At 53.3% G+C, this 20,662-nt stretch overlaps 1 protein-coding gene across 10 annotated transcripts in view; it reads left to right on the top strand.

Annotated features, from left to right (window-relative positions):
* The window catches only part of ERI3 (ERI1 exoribonuclease family member 3), a 125,960-nt gene that overhangs the window by 87,015 nt on the left and 18,283 nt on the right, over positions 1 to 20,662 (top strand). For 9 of the 10 annotated variants that reach the window (XM_059137944.1, XM_059137939.1, XM_059137940.1 and 6 more), the window contains one exon: positions 13,537 to 13,636. The exons of the other annotated variant lie outside the window; for it this stretch is intronic. In XM_059137944.1, the coding sequence (XP_058993927.1) occupies positions 13,537 to 13,636 (100 nt within the window). The remainder of the gene's footprint in view (positions 1 to 13,536; positions 13,637 to 20,662) is intronic. 10 annotated transcript variants of the gene reach the window in all.

The following is a 20,662-nucleotide window of genomic DNA, read 5'->3' as shown; positions in this document are numbered from 1 at the left end:
CAGAGAACTGTACAGGACAGAGCCTTAGGAAATGGACCCCGGAGCCTCCCTCTCCTCTGTTTCCTCTCCTGGTCAGCCTAAAGAGCAAGGCAGGGGGCCCGGCTAAGGCAATAGTTCTGGGGAAGCTTTAGGCCAGCTTACCCCTCCCTTGCTAAACCCATTCCAGCCTGCCTGGGCCTAGATCCAGCCCTGCTGCCAGGGGCCCGATTGGTTCCCTGGGCCTGGTAGGGAGGCTGGGAGGAGCCCGGGAAACCACGAGACTCATTTTCACTAGAATTTGACCTAAAGCAGGATTGGAAGGGAAGAAAAGAATCTGAACAAAAGTGCAGGCAGGAAGGAGCTGTTAACGAGCCTTTCTTTCTCTTCAGGGACAGAGCGGAGCGCATAGCGGGGCGCAGCGGCCCGCTCTCCTCAGCGGCTCTCTGAGGTAGCTGTAGTCTCCGGCCGCTGCCTGCTCTCGCTCGCTCTCCTTTTTTCCCTCTCCTCTTTCTCGGCTCTCTCTATTATGGGGACTTGCTCCAGCTCTTTCTCTCTCTTCTGTCTCTCCTTTTGTTCTCTCTTTGTCTATTTATCACACTGTGAAGGTTGAAAGAGATGTTATTAATCTGGGAGAATGAAGGCAGGATTAGTGGTATGAATCGGATTTTGAGAGGTGTAATGATAGAAAGACTCGCTCGGCTGGCGGCCTGCGTGAGCTTGATAAATGGGGAGCACTCCAGACTGACTCGCGCCTTCCCCGCGCTGTGCGCCCTGCCCGCTGGGGCGTGCCGCGCTCTCAGATCTGCCAGCCGGCCCACCCCGCTCCTGCCTGAACGGGAGCAAAAAGCCAAGGGTAAAGCAGACACAAATATCTCCCATCGCACTTGGAGACATCATTGCTTTTAGCACCCTTTTCAAGTGGAGGCCTGTCGAGTTCTCAAAGGACTATGGGCAGAGGGAGTGGGGACCCAGACTTCTGCCTGCCTCTAGGGCCTGCAAGAGGGGAGCTCCCCTCCTGCCTCTGAAATGGATGTCAGGGGTCAGGGAGAGACAAGACAGTCCCCAGACCAGTTGAGTAAGAGAACCAGACCCCTGTGATATGTAATTAAGCAAAGTGCTGTAGGGAGAACCATAGTATGAACTGTGGAGGTCAGGTGGGACATGGGGGAGGGAGGAAGAGAAATCAGGATGGGCTTCCTGAAAGTGGTGTCCTGGCAGACAAGCAGGATTTGGAGAGGGTGGAAGAAGGCCAGTGTTTTGGAGGTAAAATGGTGTAAGCAAAGATGTGGGATCAGAAATAAACCTGACTTTTGTGGGAGTTTCACCTCAGATCCAGTGAATTTCAGATCAGGAAGAGACCTAAGAAGTCAAGTAACTACGCCCCTCACTTTCCAAAGCGAAGACAAGGCAGGGGACTAGCATTGCCTGAATCATGTCCGGGAATGATTTCCTATTTAAGCCCTGTTGCTTCTTCTGAAGGGGCCCCTTGCATCATCCTGGGATGATACAGTGATCCTTTCCCTCCTCTGTCCTCTGTAGCTTTGGTCACATCCTTCCAACCTTCATTTGTGCAATCAGAAGATCCTGGCTCAAGTTCATTGCTGCTTGGTATCCAGCCCTTTCCTGGGAGCCTTGGCTCAGGGTCCTCCTTACACTGCTCAGTGTGCAGTCTGTGTGGGAGTGCTTGTCCCAGCCAGCCAGCTGCTGCTTGCAGTGAGGAGAGGACCAGGAGGCAGCACACAGATTCCGGGCTCCAGATGCCTCTGGGCCTAAGCACTTTCCTCCTTCGTAACGCTCTTGCAGTTCTCACTGATCACTTTGTCACAGTGACTGGGCGCTTCATGGCATCTGTATTCATTTTCCTGGGAAGGACTGTGAGTTCTTGAGGGCAGGGTGTACATGGGATTCAGTTGAGGTGCCAGGGTCTGGCAGGCCTTCAGTGACTGTATGAGTCTTCAGTGAATAAATGAATGAGTTCAGCCGCTTGTGCAGTTTCTCCCTCTCCTTTCAGAAGAAAATGGTCTTGGTTCTCTATTAGCTTTTCCCAGACCTGACTGCCCTTAGGAATGGGGAGGGACTAGGGAGGGGTAGGTGTGCACAGCAATTAACTTTTGACTTTGGTATAGCACCCTAACATCACCTCACATGACAGTGGTAGACCCTCGGATGGCTTCCCATCACCTTAGGAAACAATAATGAAGCTCTTTTTTGTGTCCTCTGAGGCCCTGCATGTCTAGGCATCCCCTGTCTTCCTCATCAGCCGCATCTCATACTTGTCTCCTGTGCTCCAGAGATACCAAGTGTTTGATTCCTTCCAAGTGCTGTTACCCTTTGCCTAAAGGCCCTAGCACGCATCATACCCTTGACCGCAAACACCTCTCCCTCCAGTCCATCAGTTTCTGCTTCCCTGTCCTCAGGGAAGTATTCCCCATCTAGGTCAGGTTTCCATCTTCTGTCCTGTCTTAACAGCCTACCTTTCTTCTTTGAGTCCTTACTGTAAGTCCTTAGTGGTTATTTACGTTGCTCTTTATTTAACATCCGCTTTTTCTGACAGACCGAAGCTCTCTGAGGACAGTACTGTGTCTCTATTGCTAATGTATGCATGTGACCTCGCATACGATATGCTGTCCATAATGTTTGTCACGAGTGAGTCAGTGTGATTGCAGAGCCTGCAGTCCTTCATTGAACCACATCTAGGCAGAGCAAAGCTGGCAGTGACAAGAGCCTACAGGGGACAGGATGGTGGGCATGTCCAGAGAGGAGGCTCTTTGGGTATCAGTCCGAGAGGTTCTAGGGTTTCAACCTTCCATCTCTCAGCCTTTCTCTTTTCTGTCCAAACATCAAAGAAGAGAGGGCCTCTTGTGACCCTCAAAGGTTTTTTATTCTCTTTCTGGGTGATCTTAACCTACTCAGTTTCAAGTGCCGCCCCTACACATTCTTAGGACTTTCTTGTCTCAGCTCAGACCTCTGAACTGAGCTCTAGGCCCACATGTCCACCATGTCCACCTTCTCTAGGCATCCTGCCTTGGATGTCCTGCGGAAGGCCATGTCAGTCTTCTAGCTGATTTCCCTCCAGGCCTGGTTAGGGTCCTACAGAAGGCCATGTCAGTCTTCTAGCTGATTTCCCTCCAGGCCTGGTTAGGGTTTCTGCCTCTTGTTACAGGATCTAAGCTCCCCCTACCACTGCATGTAAATTTCTGTGTTTCTTCTTCTAACTTGGACACTCCTTGAAGGCAGTGGCTTAGTCCACTTGATCTTTGTGTCTCCAGCACCTAGCACAGAGCTTGGCACGTGGTCATTGCTCAGTAAGTGTGTGTTATATGAGCAAGCCAATGAAGATGCAGAGAGCTCTGAGATGAAGCTTTTTTTTTTTTTTCATTTTTCCCAGGGAGAAGGAAAGCGAAGGTGTACGTGCTATGTGCAAGCAGGCACATGCTTTCGTGTGTGAGGGGTTGGTGGTCGTGGTGGTGGTGTCACATGCTCAGTAAAGGATTATATTTTAATTTGGAAAGCACTTTAGAAACTTAAAGTGCTTTGCCTAAGTGCTGACTGCTATTAGTGTCTCCTTTTTATTAGGAAAAAGGACATGATTTTTCTCTTTTATCTTCAGGCCTGTCCAACTTCTGAGAGTCAAACTTAGCAAAATGCCTGCCCCTCACTGAGGACTAGTTACATGCCAAGTTCAAAGCTTTGGACTTGAAACACAGAATTCTGCTTTGCAGACTGGTTCTGACACCCCTGAGGGGATTAGCCCTAACAGCTCAGTATCAGGAGGGTGGGGGGAGGAAAGTGGGAGAGACAGGGTCATTTGACATAGTTCAAGCTGCAGTCCCAGGCCCCTCCCCTCTCCATATAGGTCTGGGTGGGAGGACGTAAGAACCTGGACCATTCTGGGGGATGGGGGAACAACCCCAGTGGTTATCAAAAACCCCACTTGTCATGCAATCTGAAGGGACAGGCTTCAGAGAAAGAATTGGGGAGGAATGGACCCAGGGCAGATTTGGTTTGTTCAGCTCAGGGATTTTAGGACCAAGAGGTAGCAACATCACAGCTGCTGGACCTGGTGATATTAAGAGCTGCCACCACAGTGGGCCAGGTCAGATAGAGGGAATGTGTGTAGCAGTAGCAAGAGGAATTCTGATCTAGGAGACCATGAGGCAGGAATTTGCCTTGTGCCTTGCAAGCACCTTTGAGAACCTTGCTGGTTGGAAGGAAAGGTAACACCCTTCCCCATGGAGAAGATTTGGTGCTGCAGGAACAGGAGGTCTAGAAGGTCATTGGGCCTCTCTGTGTGGCCTCCACCCCAGGCTCTTTTCTGAGCGTCTGCAAGATGCTCCTGGTCTCAGTCTGTCCTATCTCTGCCAGCCCTGGATGCTAAAGGCTCTGCCCATGGCCAAGGCACTGGGAGGTGGAAGCTTTGGCCCATCGTGTTGGTGCCCTGCAGTTCCCAACTCCTAATCGGGCCCTAATCTGGGGAAGCTAGGGCATGGATGGGGTGAGGGGAGTACATTGAGCCTTCTGCCTTAACTGAATTTCCATACCTCCTGTTGTTAATTATAGAGATGTAATAATGCGATTAGTGCACGATTAAAAAAAATCCCTGATATGATTACCATGGATTTAATATCACATGATATATCATTATATCGTTATGCAGTGACAGATGTAATTGAAATACACTTATTGGAGCCGGGGGTGGTGTTTCATTCAATCCCCAGCACCCCGGGGAGGAGAGGGCTGGCTAAAAAGAAGCAATGGGAGAGGAAATTGTAATGAAAACAAAGAAAATTCACAAGGTAGCTCTCACCCTGGGCAGCTGGCTGAGACCTGCTGCCTTTGACTCTGTGACAGTGCGTATGGGGCCCCAGAGAAGCCAGCCTCTTCTGTAGGGGCTCAGGCAGCGTGGCTCAGGAGCTCCTTATGTGGTTCTCGCCTCAGAAACCTCAGTGTCCCCAAGTCCCCTCTGACTCAGCAGTGAAGCAAAGGCTCTGGATTACTCCACCTGAAAATAGACTCAGGACCCTCATGGGATCCAGCTAAGTTGGCAGCTGTCCTCCCAGTGCTGCTGCCCCAGCCTTTGCTGTAGTGGTGGTCCAGCTCGCTGGAGGCAGCCATCCTGCTGTGGGCCGTGTGGAGGAAGATTAAGTACACAGAGACAATAATCATCCCACTCAAGGTCTGCTGAGGGACAGAGGCGGCGGCAGCTCTGGGACCCCTGACCAGGGAACACTGTGGACATACTATCCACCAGACGTAGAGAGGATGGGATGTGTCAGCTGATGTGAGTGTCCATCCTCTTGCTGCTCTGCTGGGTCACGGGAATGGAGTGGGAGCTACCTGTAAAGCCAAAGAGCTCAGAAAAAGAGAAGGAGGGACAGGAACAGTCTCCCCTTCTCTCCTAACACAGACAGCGGAGCCCTCAGTTCTAAGGTTGGCTATGGGGGCATTGCTGGTCTGCTGGGCAAGAACAGCAGTGGTTCTCGAAAGAGACCAGATAGGGTCAACAGGAGCAGCAACTCTGAAAACCAGGCTTTCCTGCTTGGCAAAATTAGGCCCAAAGAGAGGTCTTACTTTCCCTTCCCCTCAATGAAGACCATATGGAGAAACAGCAGAGCCAGCCCCTGACCTTCAGAATCTCCCAGCACCATTGTGGGGTAACAGTTACGTGAACAAATCTGGTGTTACAGATGCTGTTCAGAGTTTGGATGGGTTTAAAGAAGGGACAAGTCAAGGAGGACTTGGTAAAGACTTTGAGTCAGCGGTGAAAGAAGAATACGTGTTTACTAGGACAAAAAGTGGGAGAAGGCCCAGGGACATTCTAGGCAGGCTGAAGGAATTGCTCAAGTCAAGTCTTGGAGGCATGAAACAGCAATCCCAGGACTCAGGGGGCAGTAAAGAAGAAAAAGAACTTCTGATAGACCACAGAAATGATAATGGCTTTCACTGGGATTTGGGAACCCAAGAGAAGGATAACTTGGGAGAGGAGATGTTGGAACAGGATTTTTTAGTTTGGGGTTTTTTGTTTTGTTTTGATGTTTGAGAATGAAGTACCTGGCTGAAATCCAGGTAGAAATGTCAGGTAGGCAATAGAAAATATGTGTTTTTACTCAAGTAGTGGCAAAGAGTATCGATTTGGAAGGTGGAGAGTTGGAAGACAGGAAGTTGAAAAAGTCATTCGGAGAGAGGGTAGGTAGGTAGAGTGTAGACAAAGACAGGAAGCGAGAAGACCTGAGGGTATGAGGAGGATGGTCTGCACGCAGAGGGGACTACAGGGAGAGTATGAGGAAAGTGGCGGGGCAGAGAGGTAATAGAACTCAAAGAGAACCAAAGAAGAGTGTAAAAGCTGAAGCAGGCCACAGAGAGGCGGGGACAGCAAAGCTCTGAAACCGTCCCTAGATGTGGGCAGCGTGAGGAGGACTGTTGGCTTTAGCAGGAGCTGAATGACACCGGTCAGGCCAGAAGGCAGACTGCAGGGGTGAAGGAGCAACGGGGGAGGTAAGTGGAGGCGAGTGGAGATAACCTTGAGAAGTTTGGTTGTTAACAGGAAAACAGTCAGTCGCCAGGTGGGGACCTGGAGTAAATGGAGGGCTTTAAAAATAATAATCTAATAGTGACATAAATTTCAGAGGGCCGCGCATTGTTTTAAACATTTTACACATAATAATTCATTTAATCCTCCCATCAGTTCTGTGTGATAGAAACTGTTATTACCCCCATTTTATAAAGAGGAACCTGAGACACAAATTCTATAAAGTTGATAGAGATTCAGACATTTGCTAGAATGCTAGTGGTAAGGAACCAGCAGAGAGGGGGGAGGTTAAAGATTAGAAAGAAAGGGGATCCCAGATGGAGGAGGACCAAGCAGGCAGGAGAAGGGCGAGAGGTCAAGCACAAGTACCAGATTGGCCTTAGACAAGAAGCGAGGTGTCCCTTCTGTTGCAACAGCATTGATGGAGGAGCAGGTAGGGAAGGGTACAGACGCATCTGTAGACGAGGGGCATGCAGTTGAAAGAGTTCTGCGCCACAGCTTTTATGAGCTTTGTGAAAGTCAGAGAAGAGTAGGAGTGTTGCATACCACTGAGAATTGCTCAGTTTGTGATCTTGGACCCACTGTGGCCACTTTCTATGCATCAGAGTGACTTTCTGGCATCACTTAGCTCAGGTTCAAGTGTGGAGAAATGGAGTCACCATCGGGTTTTCTCAGGGAAGGTGTACTTGGATAAGTGGGCAGGGGGCTTGAAGACCGTGAAGTGGGTGCTTGAACTGGTAGATCCTGGGGCCTTGTTATCAACCAGAACTGCTCTCCCTCAGAAATCTTACAATGACAGATTCCACTCTGACCCCCATCCTCCTATCCTGCCAGCTTCTGTACCTTCTCTTGCTCTTTTCCTAGTCTGTCCATTCCCTTCTGGTCTTGATCCTCTGTCTACCAGGCCTGGAGCCCTGGGATCTACCACTTCAAGCACCCACTCCCTATGGATGGCTGAAATAGGTAGAGGAGAAGGTCATTAAAACACAGAAGTTGAGAAACTGAAAGGCGAGGTTCATGGCTGGGCTGTCCTGTAGATAGTTACCCAGTATGATGATGATCTTGAATGGGGTCCCAGAGGGAAGAGAGGAATAGTCTCAAAGGGAGGAGAGGATTAGTCTCAAAGCAGCAAGAAGTTGAAGGGGTATTGGCAGAGTATATCTAGAATTATGTAGGTACTGCTTTTCTAGCGAGTATTGCTACATAAATAGTCACCCCCAAATTTAGTGACTTAACACAATAGCTATCTGATTTTATCTCATGGTTTCTATGGGTCAGGAATTTAGGAGGGGCTCAGTAAATAGGTTCTGGCTCAGCTTCTCTCATTCATTTGTAGTTAGTCCTTGGAACTGGCACAGGGTGTGATTGGATCAGCTGGGAGCTGGCTGCGGGCATCTCTCTTTCTTTGCCTATTCTCATGGCTTCTGTATGTGGTCTCTGCACAGACTAGTGTGGGCTTCCTCACAAGATGGCTGCCCTGGCTATGTACAGAGCCGCTCAGCAAGTGTTCCAGTGAATGAGGAGGAAGCTGCCTCCTCTATTTCTGTAATCGCCTTGAAGTCGCATAGCATTACTTCTGCATTACTCTGCTAGTTGAAATAGTCCCAACAGCCTATGCTGTTTCAAAGAGAGGGGCATAGACTCCCTCTCTTGATAACAGGGGAGTCAAAGTCACATTGGAAGAAGAGCATATGAGGTGGGAGATGGTGTTGCAGCCATCCCTGGAAAACACAGTCTGCCACAACTGGTGCTTGCCTGAGCCCAGGAAAGGGAGAGGGAACTGCATTCTCAAAGGCATTTCAGGTGACAGCACCAAGAATATCTGGAGGTCGCAGTGGGAGTGGATGTTCTGAGTGACCTCAGGTATACCCGGAGAAAGAACTGTCCTCCCATGTTATAGTATAGGGGACTGAGGCTCAGAGACATTTGGTAACTCCTCCCAAGTGACAGTGCTAATAACTGGCAGACTGGGAACTGAATTCATGCTTGTCTGACTCCTGAGCCCAACCACACTGCCTTTCTACGAGGCCTGGGCTGCTGGGTCTGCCACCCTTGTGTTTACCTCTGTCCTTGGTACTTGGTTCACCAGCTAGAGAAGTGCTGGCCAATTAGATAAGGACTTAAGTGGTAGTTGTGTCTGTCAGGTTTTCTCTTCCCCATCGTCCAGAACATCTCCCTTACAGCTTCCTCTGTTGGGTGTTCGTGGGAATGGCAGGTGATTTGATTGGCTTCCTCATCTTGGGAAATGACCCATCAGCCTTGGGTCCACCAGGTGACCTGTCACCCAGAAGTCTGGTTAAAGGCCTGCTCCTCCCCCCATCATGAGGAAGCTGGGTAGGTCCCACGTGCTGGTTGCAGCTTGGAAGCTCTGGGTTTTCCGGAAGTACAGAGCCGTCTGTGCTTGTGTGTGCAGTCTGAGCTGGGTTCTAACCCCGCCACTGCCCTGCCCACTCAGTGGCCATCCCCCTTCAGGGCCCTGGCAGGTAGTGAATGGGTGGGCAGAGGCACCCTCGCAGCCATCGATGCCTCTTCCTTCCTCTTTGAAGGATCTGATGCTGCTGCCGATGAGGGCTACTTCATCTATTAAACCCAATACACTTGTCGCAGCTGCTAAGCCCCCGTAAGCCGCCGGGCGCTGTGTTTGTGATGGGACTGACAGTGCATGGAGGAGGCTGATTATACACGATTCCATTTCGCGGGCCCAGCAATGTAATTTCACAGGGCGATCAGCGTTTGCATGTAATAGCAGGCTGTGCTGAGGTGTCAGAATATTAAAGGCGCTAATGGCAAAGCTCCCTGTTACACAGGGGGCCACCCGCCGCGCCTACAGCAGGGCTGCACGGCAGGCCCGTCGCAGATGGCTGGCCACTAAGCTAATGGGGCAGCAGCCAAGGCGGGCAGAGCCGCGAGAGAGAAGAGCCAGCCGGGAGCAGCTCGGCACCTGCTTCCCCGCGCATGGAAATTACAGCAGCCCAGGGGATGGGAAGTGTGTGTGCCTGTCTGGCACAGGGCTGCGGTGGGGTGGTTTGGTAGACCCAGCATCTTTCACCCCAGCTCCACCTGCCCCACTTTTTGGCCAGGAAGCCACAGCTGGGCAGGTGGGTCCTGGTGGCCAGGAGAGGGGCAGCTGGGGAAGTGGCACCCCAAGAATTTGGAACCAGTATGGAGAAGGGGCTTGGGCACAGGCTCTTGGTGAGAGCTCTTAAAACATTCTCCCACCCCTTGCTGACTGAGGTCAGGAAACTCCTAGGTCCTTGCAGGCTGGCAGGAGAGAAGGAGGGAGCAGGGAAAAGGAGCAGGCGGAAAAAAGAGGATGGACAAGTAATAGGGTCCCTTGATTGATGTCAGTGTTGCCATTGGAACACAGAGCTGGGAGGCAGCACCTGAAGATGGGGCTCTTTCTGTCCTCATGGGCTGCCCCAGCCACACCCAAGCCCTGGTCTGTGCTCTCACCAAGCCTGCTCCTGCCATTCTCCTTTGTCCTTGCTGTGTCTCCTGCCTGGAGTGCTGTCAAACCCCCGCCCAGCCCTCCACTACCACTCCCTCCAGGAAGTTTTCCTAGCTGCTTCCAACCCCACACAGGCCTGCTTCTCTCCAGTGCCCCTGTGGGCAGCCGCAGGGGATAGCCTCCCTGGTTCCGTAGGTCCCAGCCTTGACTTCTCAGCCAGAATCTCCGAGACACAACCCACATCACCTTGTCCTGAGTGGGGCTCCTGGGAAGGCTCTGCTCAGATTCACAGATGGATGTAATCTTGGGGAGGATGTCTGGAGGGAGTGGGGAGTGGAAGGATGCACCGAGTAACCCAAGGGAGAGTTTGGTTCCTGTGCGGTGTGCGCACTTGAGGGTCTATGTATCTGGCAGCGAGGGACTTTAGAAGTGAGTGCCTGGGGGTGGTGGGCATGTGGGTACAGGTGTAGAAGGGTAGCAGGTGTGAGGATCCAGACCACACAAGTAGGAACACAGATTGCTGAAGGACCCTGTGTTCTCTGAGTGGCTTTTGCATCTGCTGGCTGTGGCTGAGGGGTACCTCAGATGGCAGGAGTTGGAGGGAGCTTGTGAGACTGTGCCCTGGGACTCTGCCTGTGGGGGTTCCTTGAGGCTGGTGGTCACTTCTGAAGGTTCAGTTCTGCAGGGTGTGTGACAGTACCTGGGGGAGACATGGCCAGGGTTCTCAGCAGGGGCAGCAGGGGGAGAGCCCAGGCTGAAGGAGAGCAGTTTTAATTAACCGTTTTTAATATCATTTTGGACTTTGGCTGATATGTGAAGGCCCCGCTGGAAGCAGCATTTGTAAAAATTAAATCCCTCTTATTAGGAGCTTGGCAGACCCATGTGCACGTGCTGCCCCCTTCCTCCCGCCTGTGCCCCCCTGAGGAAGTACTGGATGAGGCCATGTCACGGCAGCAATTGGTTATCATGCCTTATCTGGGAGTATGAAACTGTGCGCGTGACACCCGCGGCCACGCTGGAGACGCCAATTCATCTCGCCCTCGCTCTGACAAGCTAGGATGCCCTTCCTGAAAGGCATCCGTCAGGCGGGACTGGGGCCGCTGCCTCGCCTGTTACCTCTGCTTCCCTGCCTGGGTTTTCGGCTTGCCCTCGTCCAGCCAGGCTCAACCCGGTCCGCCACCCCCCTTCCACATGTCCCAGTCTAGGGGAGATCTTGGGGAGTCATAATTATTATAATAATCTAATCATGGTGACGCGTCGGGGCAAGCGTTATCTGAAGTGGTCTTCCCGCTGAGCTGCGATAAGACCCGGGGTGACGGGCAGATAACGGAGCTGCCCTGTCCCCAAGCCGCGAACAGAGCAGAGGGGCCTCCCCAGCCCGCTGCCCGCCCGCCGCTTTAAGCCGGGAAGCGGCAGCACCTGCTAATGCAAGTGTTTAATATTTGATGGGCTGGGATAAAGCAGGATCACCTTCGAATTGAATTGAGTGTCAGCCGAGAATCTATTACTGAAATTCGGGTGTGATTTGACAGCAAAGTAGACGATGTTATTCTTCACTAGTTACTGCAATCTTCTCCCCGACATCACTTAAATATTTTTTTCTTTGCTTGAGTAAACACACATTATCCTTCTTTTTTCCCCCTTCCTTCCCTTTTTCCTTTTTAGAGGGGAAAAAAACCCATCCAGCTCGCCTTCTCCAGGCTGATAGGGTAGATTGTTATTTCTTTATTTGTCCTATTAAATGGAATTTCTGATCGTTTAATCCGGCCTTTGTAAGTGATTTTAAAGTACTTGAAAGCCGGCCCGCCACTGCTCTCTGGCCCGCTGCGCTCCAGCCATGGCCCTGACCAGGCTCAGCAGCTCATCCAACTGTGCACCACCCACCGGCTACTTCCCTCGCTGCCTGCCTTCCCCCAGCTCTGTCATGGCCACAAGCCAGTGTTCTTTCCCCTGCCCTTGAGCCTCACATTCAGCCCCTGATTTGGGGGTCCAGCTGTTGCCTGGAAAAGTGGGGAAGGGTTGGCTGGGACGTTGAATTGTGGCTGGTACCTCTGTGGTCAAGGAAAGCGGCTCCGGATGGCGCTCAGGTTGAAGGACTCTCAGAACCAGAGCTTGGTTCCTGCAGCTGGGAAGGAAGGGTACCAGCCCCTTGGCCTCAGCACGGACTCTGTGTCCAGCCTCCTGTCTTTGGTTTTTGACCCCGTGTTAGGCCCTCCTTGCTGTGAGGGAGTCTTTAGTGGGATGGGGACCTCCAGGCCGGGGCGTGGGTGGGGACACCGCAGTGCCTGTCTGAATGTGGCCGCAGTCCCCTTAGTTCGCCTCATGGTCTCTGCACTGAGCTTCTGGGAACTCCCCCAGGCTACACTCCTATTGACCATATCCCATATGCTTCCTGCCACTGGGAGCAGGGTAGCCTGGGGTTCCAGGACTTAAAAGGTGAGAGGATGGGTAATGTCTGAAGGCCAGCCAGCTACACTAGCCCCCTGGTAGAAGCCCAGGACTTCGCTAGCAGGTGGAGCAGGAATTCAGTTCACACTAGGCCACTTAATAACATTCTGACCCTTGCAATTCTCTTCTTTCTGGGCCTCAGTTTCCTCATCTGTGATGTCAAGTCTGTTGTGCCTGTAAGGGATTGTGAAAGAAAAGTGCCATCCCTTGTCCTGCCATGTACCGCCCCCACACCATGGAGGTTGGTGGCAGCCAGGTGGCGCGAGAGGGGATGGTGGGGGGGCAATGAAGTGCTAGGGGCCTGAGCAGATCGATGCCCCCAGCACTTCCTTCCCCAACCCCAGGAAAACAATTAAGTACAGATCGATGGGTGGCCGCTTTGAATATGCATAAGTGAGCACTTGACCTTCAGCAGAGATCTGTTCCCCCTACCACACACACACATTCTGGTGTGCACGCACACAAACACACACACACACACACACACTCTCTCTCTCTCTCTCTCTCTCTCTCTCTCTTCATGTGTTCCCCTCACAGCTGCTTGAGTCGACCAGGTGACCTTAGCCCTCCTCTGTTGAGTCCATGCATGGCATTCAGCCTTCTACAGCCTGGCCTGCCTCTCAGTCTAAAGCAAACAGACCAAGGGCAGGTGGTCAGCCCCCTCCTGCTTCAGTTTTCCTATACAGAGTGCAGTTTGCATATGTTGGTCTCCAAGTACTTCCTGACACCAGGCTTTGTGACCAGCAGTACTGTGGGGAGGGGCCCAGCACAGTGCTGGGTACCCTAGGAGGGTTATCTAACAGGGCTGCCTGGTGAAGGGGGTGCCCTGATGACATGATGGTCCTGAGAAGGAGGGTCTTAGTAAATGGGAGCTCTCTAGAGGAGCCTGGCAAGGGGGTATCTGTTGGGGGCTGGAGGTGTCTGATGGGGAGATGCCTAGGACAAAAGGACCCCTGAAAGAGGAAGGGATTTTCTGGTGGGGGCCCTGGTGGAAAGGGGACCTAGCGTAGAGACTCTCATGAAATGACATAATGAGAGTAAGCCCTTAGGGGGAAGATTTGGCTGGAGGGTGGAGGTGGTGAGTCCTGGGGGTCAGGGCCTCTGTTAACCATTCTTGCCTCCTGTCTTCCAGGCTTACAGCTTCGCCATGGGCTGCTGGCCCAAGAATGGACTTCTAGACATGAACAAGGGCCTCAGCCTTCAACACATAGGCCGGCCCCACAGCGGCATTGGTCAGTCCCTCCACATATACCCCCCTGGCAGCTCAGTCAGCCCCCTGCCCGCATGCCCCAGTCCCCTGGCACACAGAGGGGTTCTGTGGCTCATCGTGTGCTCTAATGGGGTGCTTTCCGTAGCTGGGGGGAGTGGGGAAGGAGGGTGGTGTACCGGAAAATGGAACCAGACCACTGGAAAAGATCTCTCAAAACACTGTTTAGGAGGAGATTGGGGTCTGGGCTTTGGGTGGGTCACAGGTGGCCTTGGATTCAGGGAAAGATGCCCCCAAACCTGCCTGCATCTCTGGTGGGTGATGTCCTCAGAGGGGTGGGCACATGTCAGCTTCCCCACCCCCGTGGAGCTAGAGGAGGCTGTTTAATATTGTTTCAAGTCTGTGGCTACTAAACTGGGCGATCAATGGGAGTTAAGGAGATGAATTATTTAAACCTCACCAGCTTTTAATTAGTCGGGGTCCTTCTGACCGATGGCTCCATCCACAGGGTATTGACTCCCCCGCAGGAGCAGCAGCCTCCATTGAGCGGTGCCTGGGTTGGGAGGGGCCACTTGGGGTACCAGGTGGGGGTGCATCCTCAGAGGGATCCCTGCTTGGAGGGGGCTGGAGTGGCTGTGGTTCTAGGCATTGGAGGCTCTGCTAACTTCGGATATATCAGTATTGGGCGGGGGTGCGAGTGAGTGTAATGATATATCTGGGTTGATTTTCCTGAGGGCATTGGTCTGTATATGGAAGCGACCATCAACCTGTATGTGTCTCCACCCGAAAGTGTGTCTGTTCATTTCTGTGTATCTGATTTTCTGTGTGTGAGCACACGTCATGCAAATGCTTTCAGGCGGGGTACTTGACAAGCACAGGCTTTTGTTCCTGTGGGGAGGAGCAGGGGCGGGGGGTGGTACTCCGGGGAAGTGGTATATTCATAACCTGTGTACCTGTAGGGAGCTATGGTGGCAGAGGCACCAGCAAGATACACCAAAAGGACCTAGTCACCTGTCACAAACTAGCCCTTCATCCTTTGCACGGAGATCACTGGTACCTAGTGGGTGCTGGGCATGCTGAGTGGAGACGCTTGTCCTCAAGGAGGTCATATCCTAGGATGAGATGGAGACTGAACTGGATACTAAGGGCTGTAATAGGAGCACCTAGGCTGTCCCAAGGGAGGATTCCCCTGTCTTCAGGGGCCAAAGTGACTTCTGCTAATTTATGTACATCTCACTGACTTCAGGGATGCCATGTATCATTCTTGTTGGGATACCCCAAGGCCCCTCTGGGGTCCAGGGTGGGGGGAAAGAGGAAAAAGTCAACAGCTCTAAGGAATTAGGGGTACCCCAAGGCAGCTACTATTCCCTTCCATAGGAGTTATCTCATACAACCTGAAGGAGACCCCAAACCTAGCAAGGTCATATGTGTGGGAGCTCAGCAGGGAGTTTCCTAGAGAAGAAAGACTTCTGAGTCAGGAGACCCTTGCAGGATGATCAGGAGTCAGCACGCACTGCCAGTAGCTGAGTCTTGCTGCTATAGGGATCATGGGGCTGGGTCAGCCTTGAGCTAGGTGCCCTGTGTCTGCGGATGTGCCCCAGGGTGTGTTTGTAAGAGGAAGAGCTTCCTCCTCCCTCTCTGTTAGTACTCCTGAGGTGTTCCATCTCTAGGGAAGAAGGTTTTTCCATCTGGCTGGGCCACAGGGGGCAGCCCACGGTTACAAGTTACAAGTGGAACTAGAAGTATTTCTGGCTCTGCCACCCAGAGCCCTGTGACCTCAGACAAGGGACAGTGCCAGTGCCTCTCAGGGCTGTTGGGGAGGTTCTGTGAAGCTGCCTGTCTAAAGGGCTGTGCTGTGCCTGGCCCGGCACACAGTAGGTGCTCAAGCAGCTCCCCGCCCCCCCTGTTGCCCTGCCAGCACCGTGGCCTCCCCAGGGCCTGTGGGGTTCCTTGCACTGGGTCTTTGTATCTCTGAGCACAGAGGGCTGCCCTGCCAGCTCCCAGCTGGCTCCGAGGTGTGGGTGAGGGTGTTTGGAGGGGAGGGAGGATGCAGGGCATTAATTGGGCTGGGAGAGGCGGGGAGGGGAGGCCTTGGTTTTGAGCAGTGAGGTTAATGGCCCTCGCGCCAAAGAGACAGCTTTAATGAGCTTCAGCTGGCGGTGCCCCGAGTTACTGTGCGTGCTAAAAGGGTCGCGCTGTAAGAGTTTGATGTGGACTGTTTCCCAGCCCTGGGGTCAAGGGTCAGCTCCTGTCACTGGCCACTCAGGCTGGTCCTCAGTGACATAGTGCTAATTAACTGCGTGAGGAGCTGCCAGCCTGAAGGGGGGAGTGGTATGTATATGGGGGGGGGCGGCATTGGTGATGGGGGCCAAGGGTTCCACAGATCCCACAGCTTAGCCATCTCTGGGATCCGCTTGGCTCTCCCATGATGCAATGTGGGGGTGGGTAGACAGTTTCTCTGTGTGCAAATCAATGATGATCCTAGGACCTACTTGAGCCTCTTTCTAAGGTATGGGTGGCAGGGGCAGTTTGTGGGCCTACCTGGGTGGGCTGAGCGCCTGGTTTCGTGGTGCTGAGAGAGCAAGGGGCAGGTGTGCTAGAGGTTTGGGCGGCCAGCCCAGGGCTGGACGGTAGGCTATAGAAGGGGAGAGGGCGCGCTGGGATGAATGTGCATGGCTGAACTGTTTGCAGGGGAGCCGAGGGGCATCCTGGCAGAGCAATGCCCTGGTCATAGTTGGGCTGCAATTCGAGCAGTCTGAGAGGTTTCACGGGGAGGACTAGCAAGAAGAAACTGCAGAGGGGGTGGTTTTGTAAGGTTCATGGAGGCAATGGTTAATTCAGAGCCAGCAGGAGCCGTGGGAATGGAGGCAGAAGACCCATCAGTGAATGTTTACCTTGCACCTGTTATATGTCTCAGGAGAGGTGGTGGAGCTCCAGGCAGACAGGGTTGTCAGGGGCTGTCAGCATGGCCTCTGAGTCAGGAGAGAGACATGTCCTTCTCGGTTGGTGGATTTGGCCTTGCGAGCCCCATGAACAGCGTGGTGTAGAGCGGGGTGTGGGTGAAGAGGGACCACATGTGGGGGACTGCTGACGCCTGGCAGTCCGCGGACTCCGTCTGCACCCTTGCTGTGGACCAAAGGCTTCAGGGCAGAGTGGCCTCCACAGGTGGCTTCGGAGCGCTGTGCAGTGCTTCTCGTGTTTCTGCAAAGGGTCAGCAAGTATTTGGGGGTGCTCTTTATTAACTAATGTAATTTTCACATCAGTTTTATGGAAGGCAGGCATTAGCATTCCCGTTTTATAGACTAGGAAGTTGAGGTCACAGCTGGTTGAATTGAAGAGCAGGGCTCAAACCCAGGTCCGTCTGAGTGCAGGTTCTGTGTTCTTACTGCTGTGCTGAACTAGGAGGCACCTTTTTGGTGTTGGGCTTTGTGCTACCAACAGAGACATGAGGAAGAATACAGGCTCACTTCCCTCATTTTCCTCAATCAGTGTGAACAGACAGGCCTTGACAAGGGACAAAGCCTTGTCAAGGAAGAAAGGAAAGGAGGCATTGCCACCCTTTCACGCCTGCTACAGTTGCCCTCAGAGCCAGAGCCCAGCAACTCTTGGCTTCTGACCTCTTTCTGGCTCTGACAGTTCTTACTCTGATTTGTTTGCTCTCCACCTCATTGACCAGGAAAATCCTGCCCGTTTTCCAGGGGCCACCTCTTCTGGGAATCTTGTCTGGACTTCCCAGTGTGCATGTACAAAATACATCCTTGGACCGCACTCACAGTTTGTCAGAGGTGATGTTCAGGCCCTCCATACTTGATATCTCTAACAGCAGGTCCCAAAAATCTGCACAGGAAACGTCAGTAAAATCTCACCTGTTTTGGGGACATGGAGGCCCCACAGACTACTGATTTCAGCTGACTAGGAGAGTAACTGGAAACGTCCTGATGCCGACTGGGTGGTCCTGCCCTGTTCCTTAGCTCCTCTGCTCAGGGCCCGAGGAGGGTCCCTCTGAGGCTCATGGTAAGGAGGAGCAGCCAGACACCCAAGTGCACTCTGAGGAGGTCGTTGCCCAGCGTGGTTCGGCAAAAAGAGCTGGGCTGGCAGGAGGCAAGGTGGGAACCTGGCCCCAGGGGGGCAGTACTGGCCTGTGGTCTCCCCTGAAGGAGTAGGGTGTCTATCAAGAGTCCAGTCAGAGCGCATTAGCTCTGTGACACGGATCTCATTAGCTCCCGTGAGAGGTGTCACTGCAGGAGAATTGTCGGCTCAGGGAGATGCTTGTACCAAAAGGAAGAAAGGACAGTGACAGCCTTTTCTCTGCCGCCTCTGCCGCCACGCTCCCTGGGCCGCCCGCCCTCCTCCTCGTGGGGGTGTGGGGGTGCTGGCTAATGAGCTCGTCTACAGTACAGCTTTGCTTTCCCCTCCTTGAAGTTCCCCAGGTCCCTCTGAAGACCTCAGGCCCGGGATTAGCACACACCAAACGCCAGCCCCCCTCTTGCCCAGCAGGGAGTTCCTTCTGATCACCCTGCTCTGCTGCCATCGGCAAGGGAAAGGAGGTGGGGCCAAGACAGAGCCACTGTGGCTGTCAGGGAGGGGGTTTTCACCCTTGGAAGGCTGAGGCCCCTCTTCCTCCCTTGACAGAGTGACCATGTTCACTTCTCTGCAGTGGGTTCTTTCTTTCCAGAGTTGCGGTCTTATCTTCCCCTCCCCCTTACCATTGACATCTATCCAGGCAGTGCCCCGTCCCTATGGGGCACCCTTCTCCCAAGGCACGGAAGAATGTGGGGACAGTGGCCGAGGGTTGAGCGGGTAGCATTTAGATCTGGCCTGATCTAAGGCTTTCTGGCTGAGGTTAGGGCCTTCAGAATCAGCTAAAAACCAGTCTGGGCTTTGGAAGACCTGAGGGTGGTGAGTATTGATATAAGGCCCCTGCAGACCTAATAGCCCTCTCCCTGGCTATCCCAGAGAGGCAGAAAGGTGCTGCTCAGGCCACCCCCGAGTCCCTCTACTTTGGCCGTCTTCAGGTTGGGTTTAGGAGGGGGCAGAGAGAGCTTGAGTATGTGCTTCCTTGGCTCCACCCTCAACCCCCACTTCATCTGCTTGTTTCTGGTGTGGCCCAGAGAAAATGAGCAGCTGGGGGATGGGTGGCTATGGGAAGAGATAGCTCTCTAGGCATCGATGGGCTCCACTGGCCTGCCTGGAGGCAGTGTCCCCCTGGAGGGGTACTCCTTCCTTCCTGAGCTGGTGCCCTCAGAGCCCCGGGGAATCTGAGGAATGGGTCCTTGCCAGACACCAGGCTCTGGTCTTCAGTAGCAACCACAGGTGGAAAAATGGCTGGACAGATGGACAAGTAGACTGCCGGATGGATGGGGGAAGGTTCTGGTATATGTGTGTATGTGTTGTGTGTGTGATGCACTGGGAAGTATAATCTTTGTTTCCCTACCTTCCTAGCCCCAGGCCCGGCCTGGCCTCCCCTTGTCTCTCTCTGTATCTCCTGTCAAACCGTCGCACACGTAAATGACAAAGAAATCAGAAAGACAGATCAATGCCGGCCAAATTAGCACTTGCAGATAGACTGTGCGGGGATGTCAGCGCCCTGACCCCCGGTGATCTTGCAGCCTCCGCTGCTGATATTATGCAAATTGCATCCATCTGGCAGGACCTGCGTGCTGTCGGCTCCTACTCAGAGGAGTAATGGGCTGGGGGTGGGCGGGAGTGTTGGAGCAAGAGTCGGTGGAGTGAGTGTGTGCGTGTATGTGCATGTGTGAGCATGTGTTTGAGTGTGTGTGAGGGTGTGTGGTGCCCACTGAGCACTGGGCGGTGATGGAGTGATTGACAGGGCAGATAAGGGGCTGCATTGGATTCCTTTGGGCTGGGGGATTAGGAGCAGCCACAGATGGGAGATAACTGGACTTCATTTCAGTTTATTTTCCTCCTTATCCCCGCTCCCCACCTTCACTCCCCGAAAAACACAATCTCTCTAGTTTGCGTTTTCATCAATATTTGCAAGTCATTACCACTGGTTTAAGGTGAGAGACAATGTCAGGGCCCAGACCAGGCCAGCCCCTCCCCTGATTGCATCCAGGTCTGGTACCCTGGAAATGAGTGCCATGTGTAGCCAGACCGCCTTCATTCTGGTGGTGTTCACGGCATGCCTCCTCCCAGGCTCTCAATACTCCTGGGTGGGGCCACGCTTCATGGACCAGCCCCAGACCCACTTAGCTGACCTATTGTCCCCCAACAGTCCTTAAACTGGGCCCTGACCTTGCCACCTGAAGCCTCTGTGTGACATTCCTGCCCCAAGCATCCAGCATCCGGTGCTTCTGCCCCTGGTATTAGCCCCTTGCCCACAGTTCCTCCTTGACACCTTGTGACCAGGGCCCAGACCCCACCTGGGCACAGTGGGGCTTTGGCCTGTAGATGGGGCAACTTGATCTAAATCACCTTCCAACACCAGTACGCCACATTTACTGAGCACCTGATGTAGTACAGAGGAGTTCCCAGCTGTCATCTTATTCCCAAACCCTGTGAGCTGTCCGCGCTAGCATATGTGAGCACACTGGAGCTCAGGAAGGTTCCCGTTCACCCCAGGCAGCAGAGCAGGGATGTGGGAGAGCCGGAATTTAAGCATGTATCTAAGGCCAGAGCTCGAAACCACCAAGTTCAGTGGCTTCCCTGCTGTGGCAGCAGACCCAGACACTCCACACATCAGCATGCCTGGGCCTGTGGAAGGGAGCCACCCTTGTAGAGTGGGCAGACACGTTCCTTCCGCTCCCAGCCTCTGAACACAGACCCTGACCCAGACCAGAACCCCTGCCGGGCTGAACCAGACCAAAAGGGACAGGATTCAAACACATGCCGCCCTCAGGAGCAGTGTGTCTGAGACAGTCGGGCTGTAGCAAGAAGGACGCACAGAGGACAGAACGCACCCAGCGGCTGAGCCAGTTCCAGGATATGTCACCGCATGTGGCATCGAGGCCCCTGCAGCTCAAGAAGAGGGGCTGAGCATCTCGGTCCAGGCAGCTGTGGTGGCGGAGGGTAGAGCTGTCCCAGGGGCCCC

This window comes from Mustela lutreola, chromosome 10 (assembly GCF_030435805.1).
Source record: "Mustela lutreola isolate mMusLut2 chromosome 10, mMusLut2.pri, whole genome shotgun sequence".
NCBI classification, from domain to species: Eukaryota; Metazoa; Chordata; class Mammalia; order Carnivora; family Mustelidae; genus Mustela; species Mustela lutreola.
The sequence above is the reverse complement of the archived record's forward strand: the minus strand, read 5'-3'. Positions and strand labels throughout refer to the sequence as shown.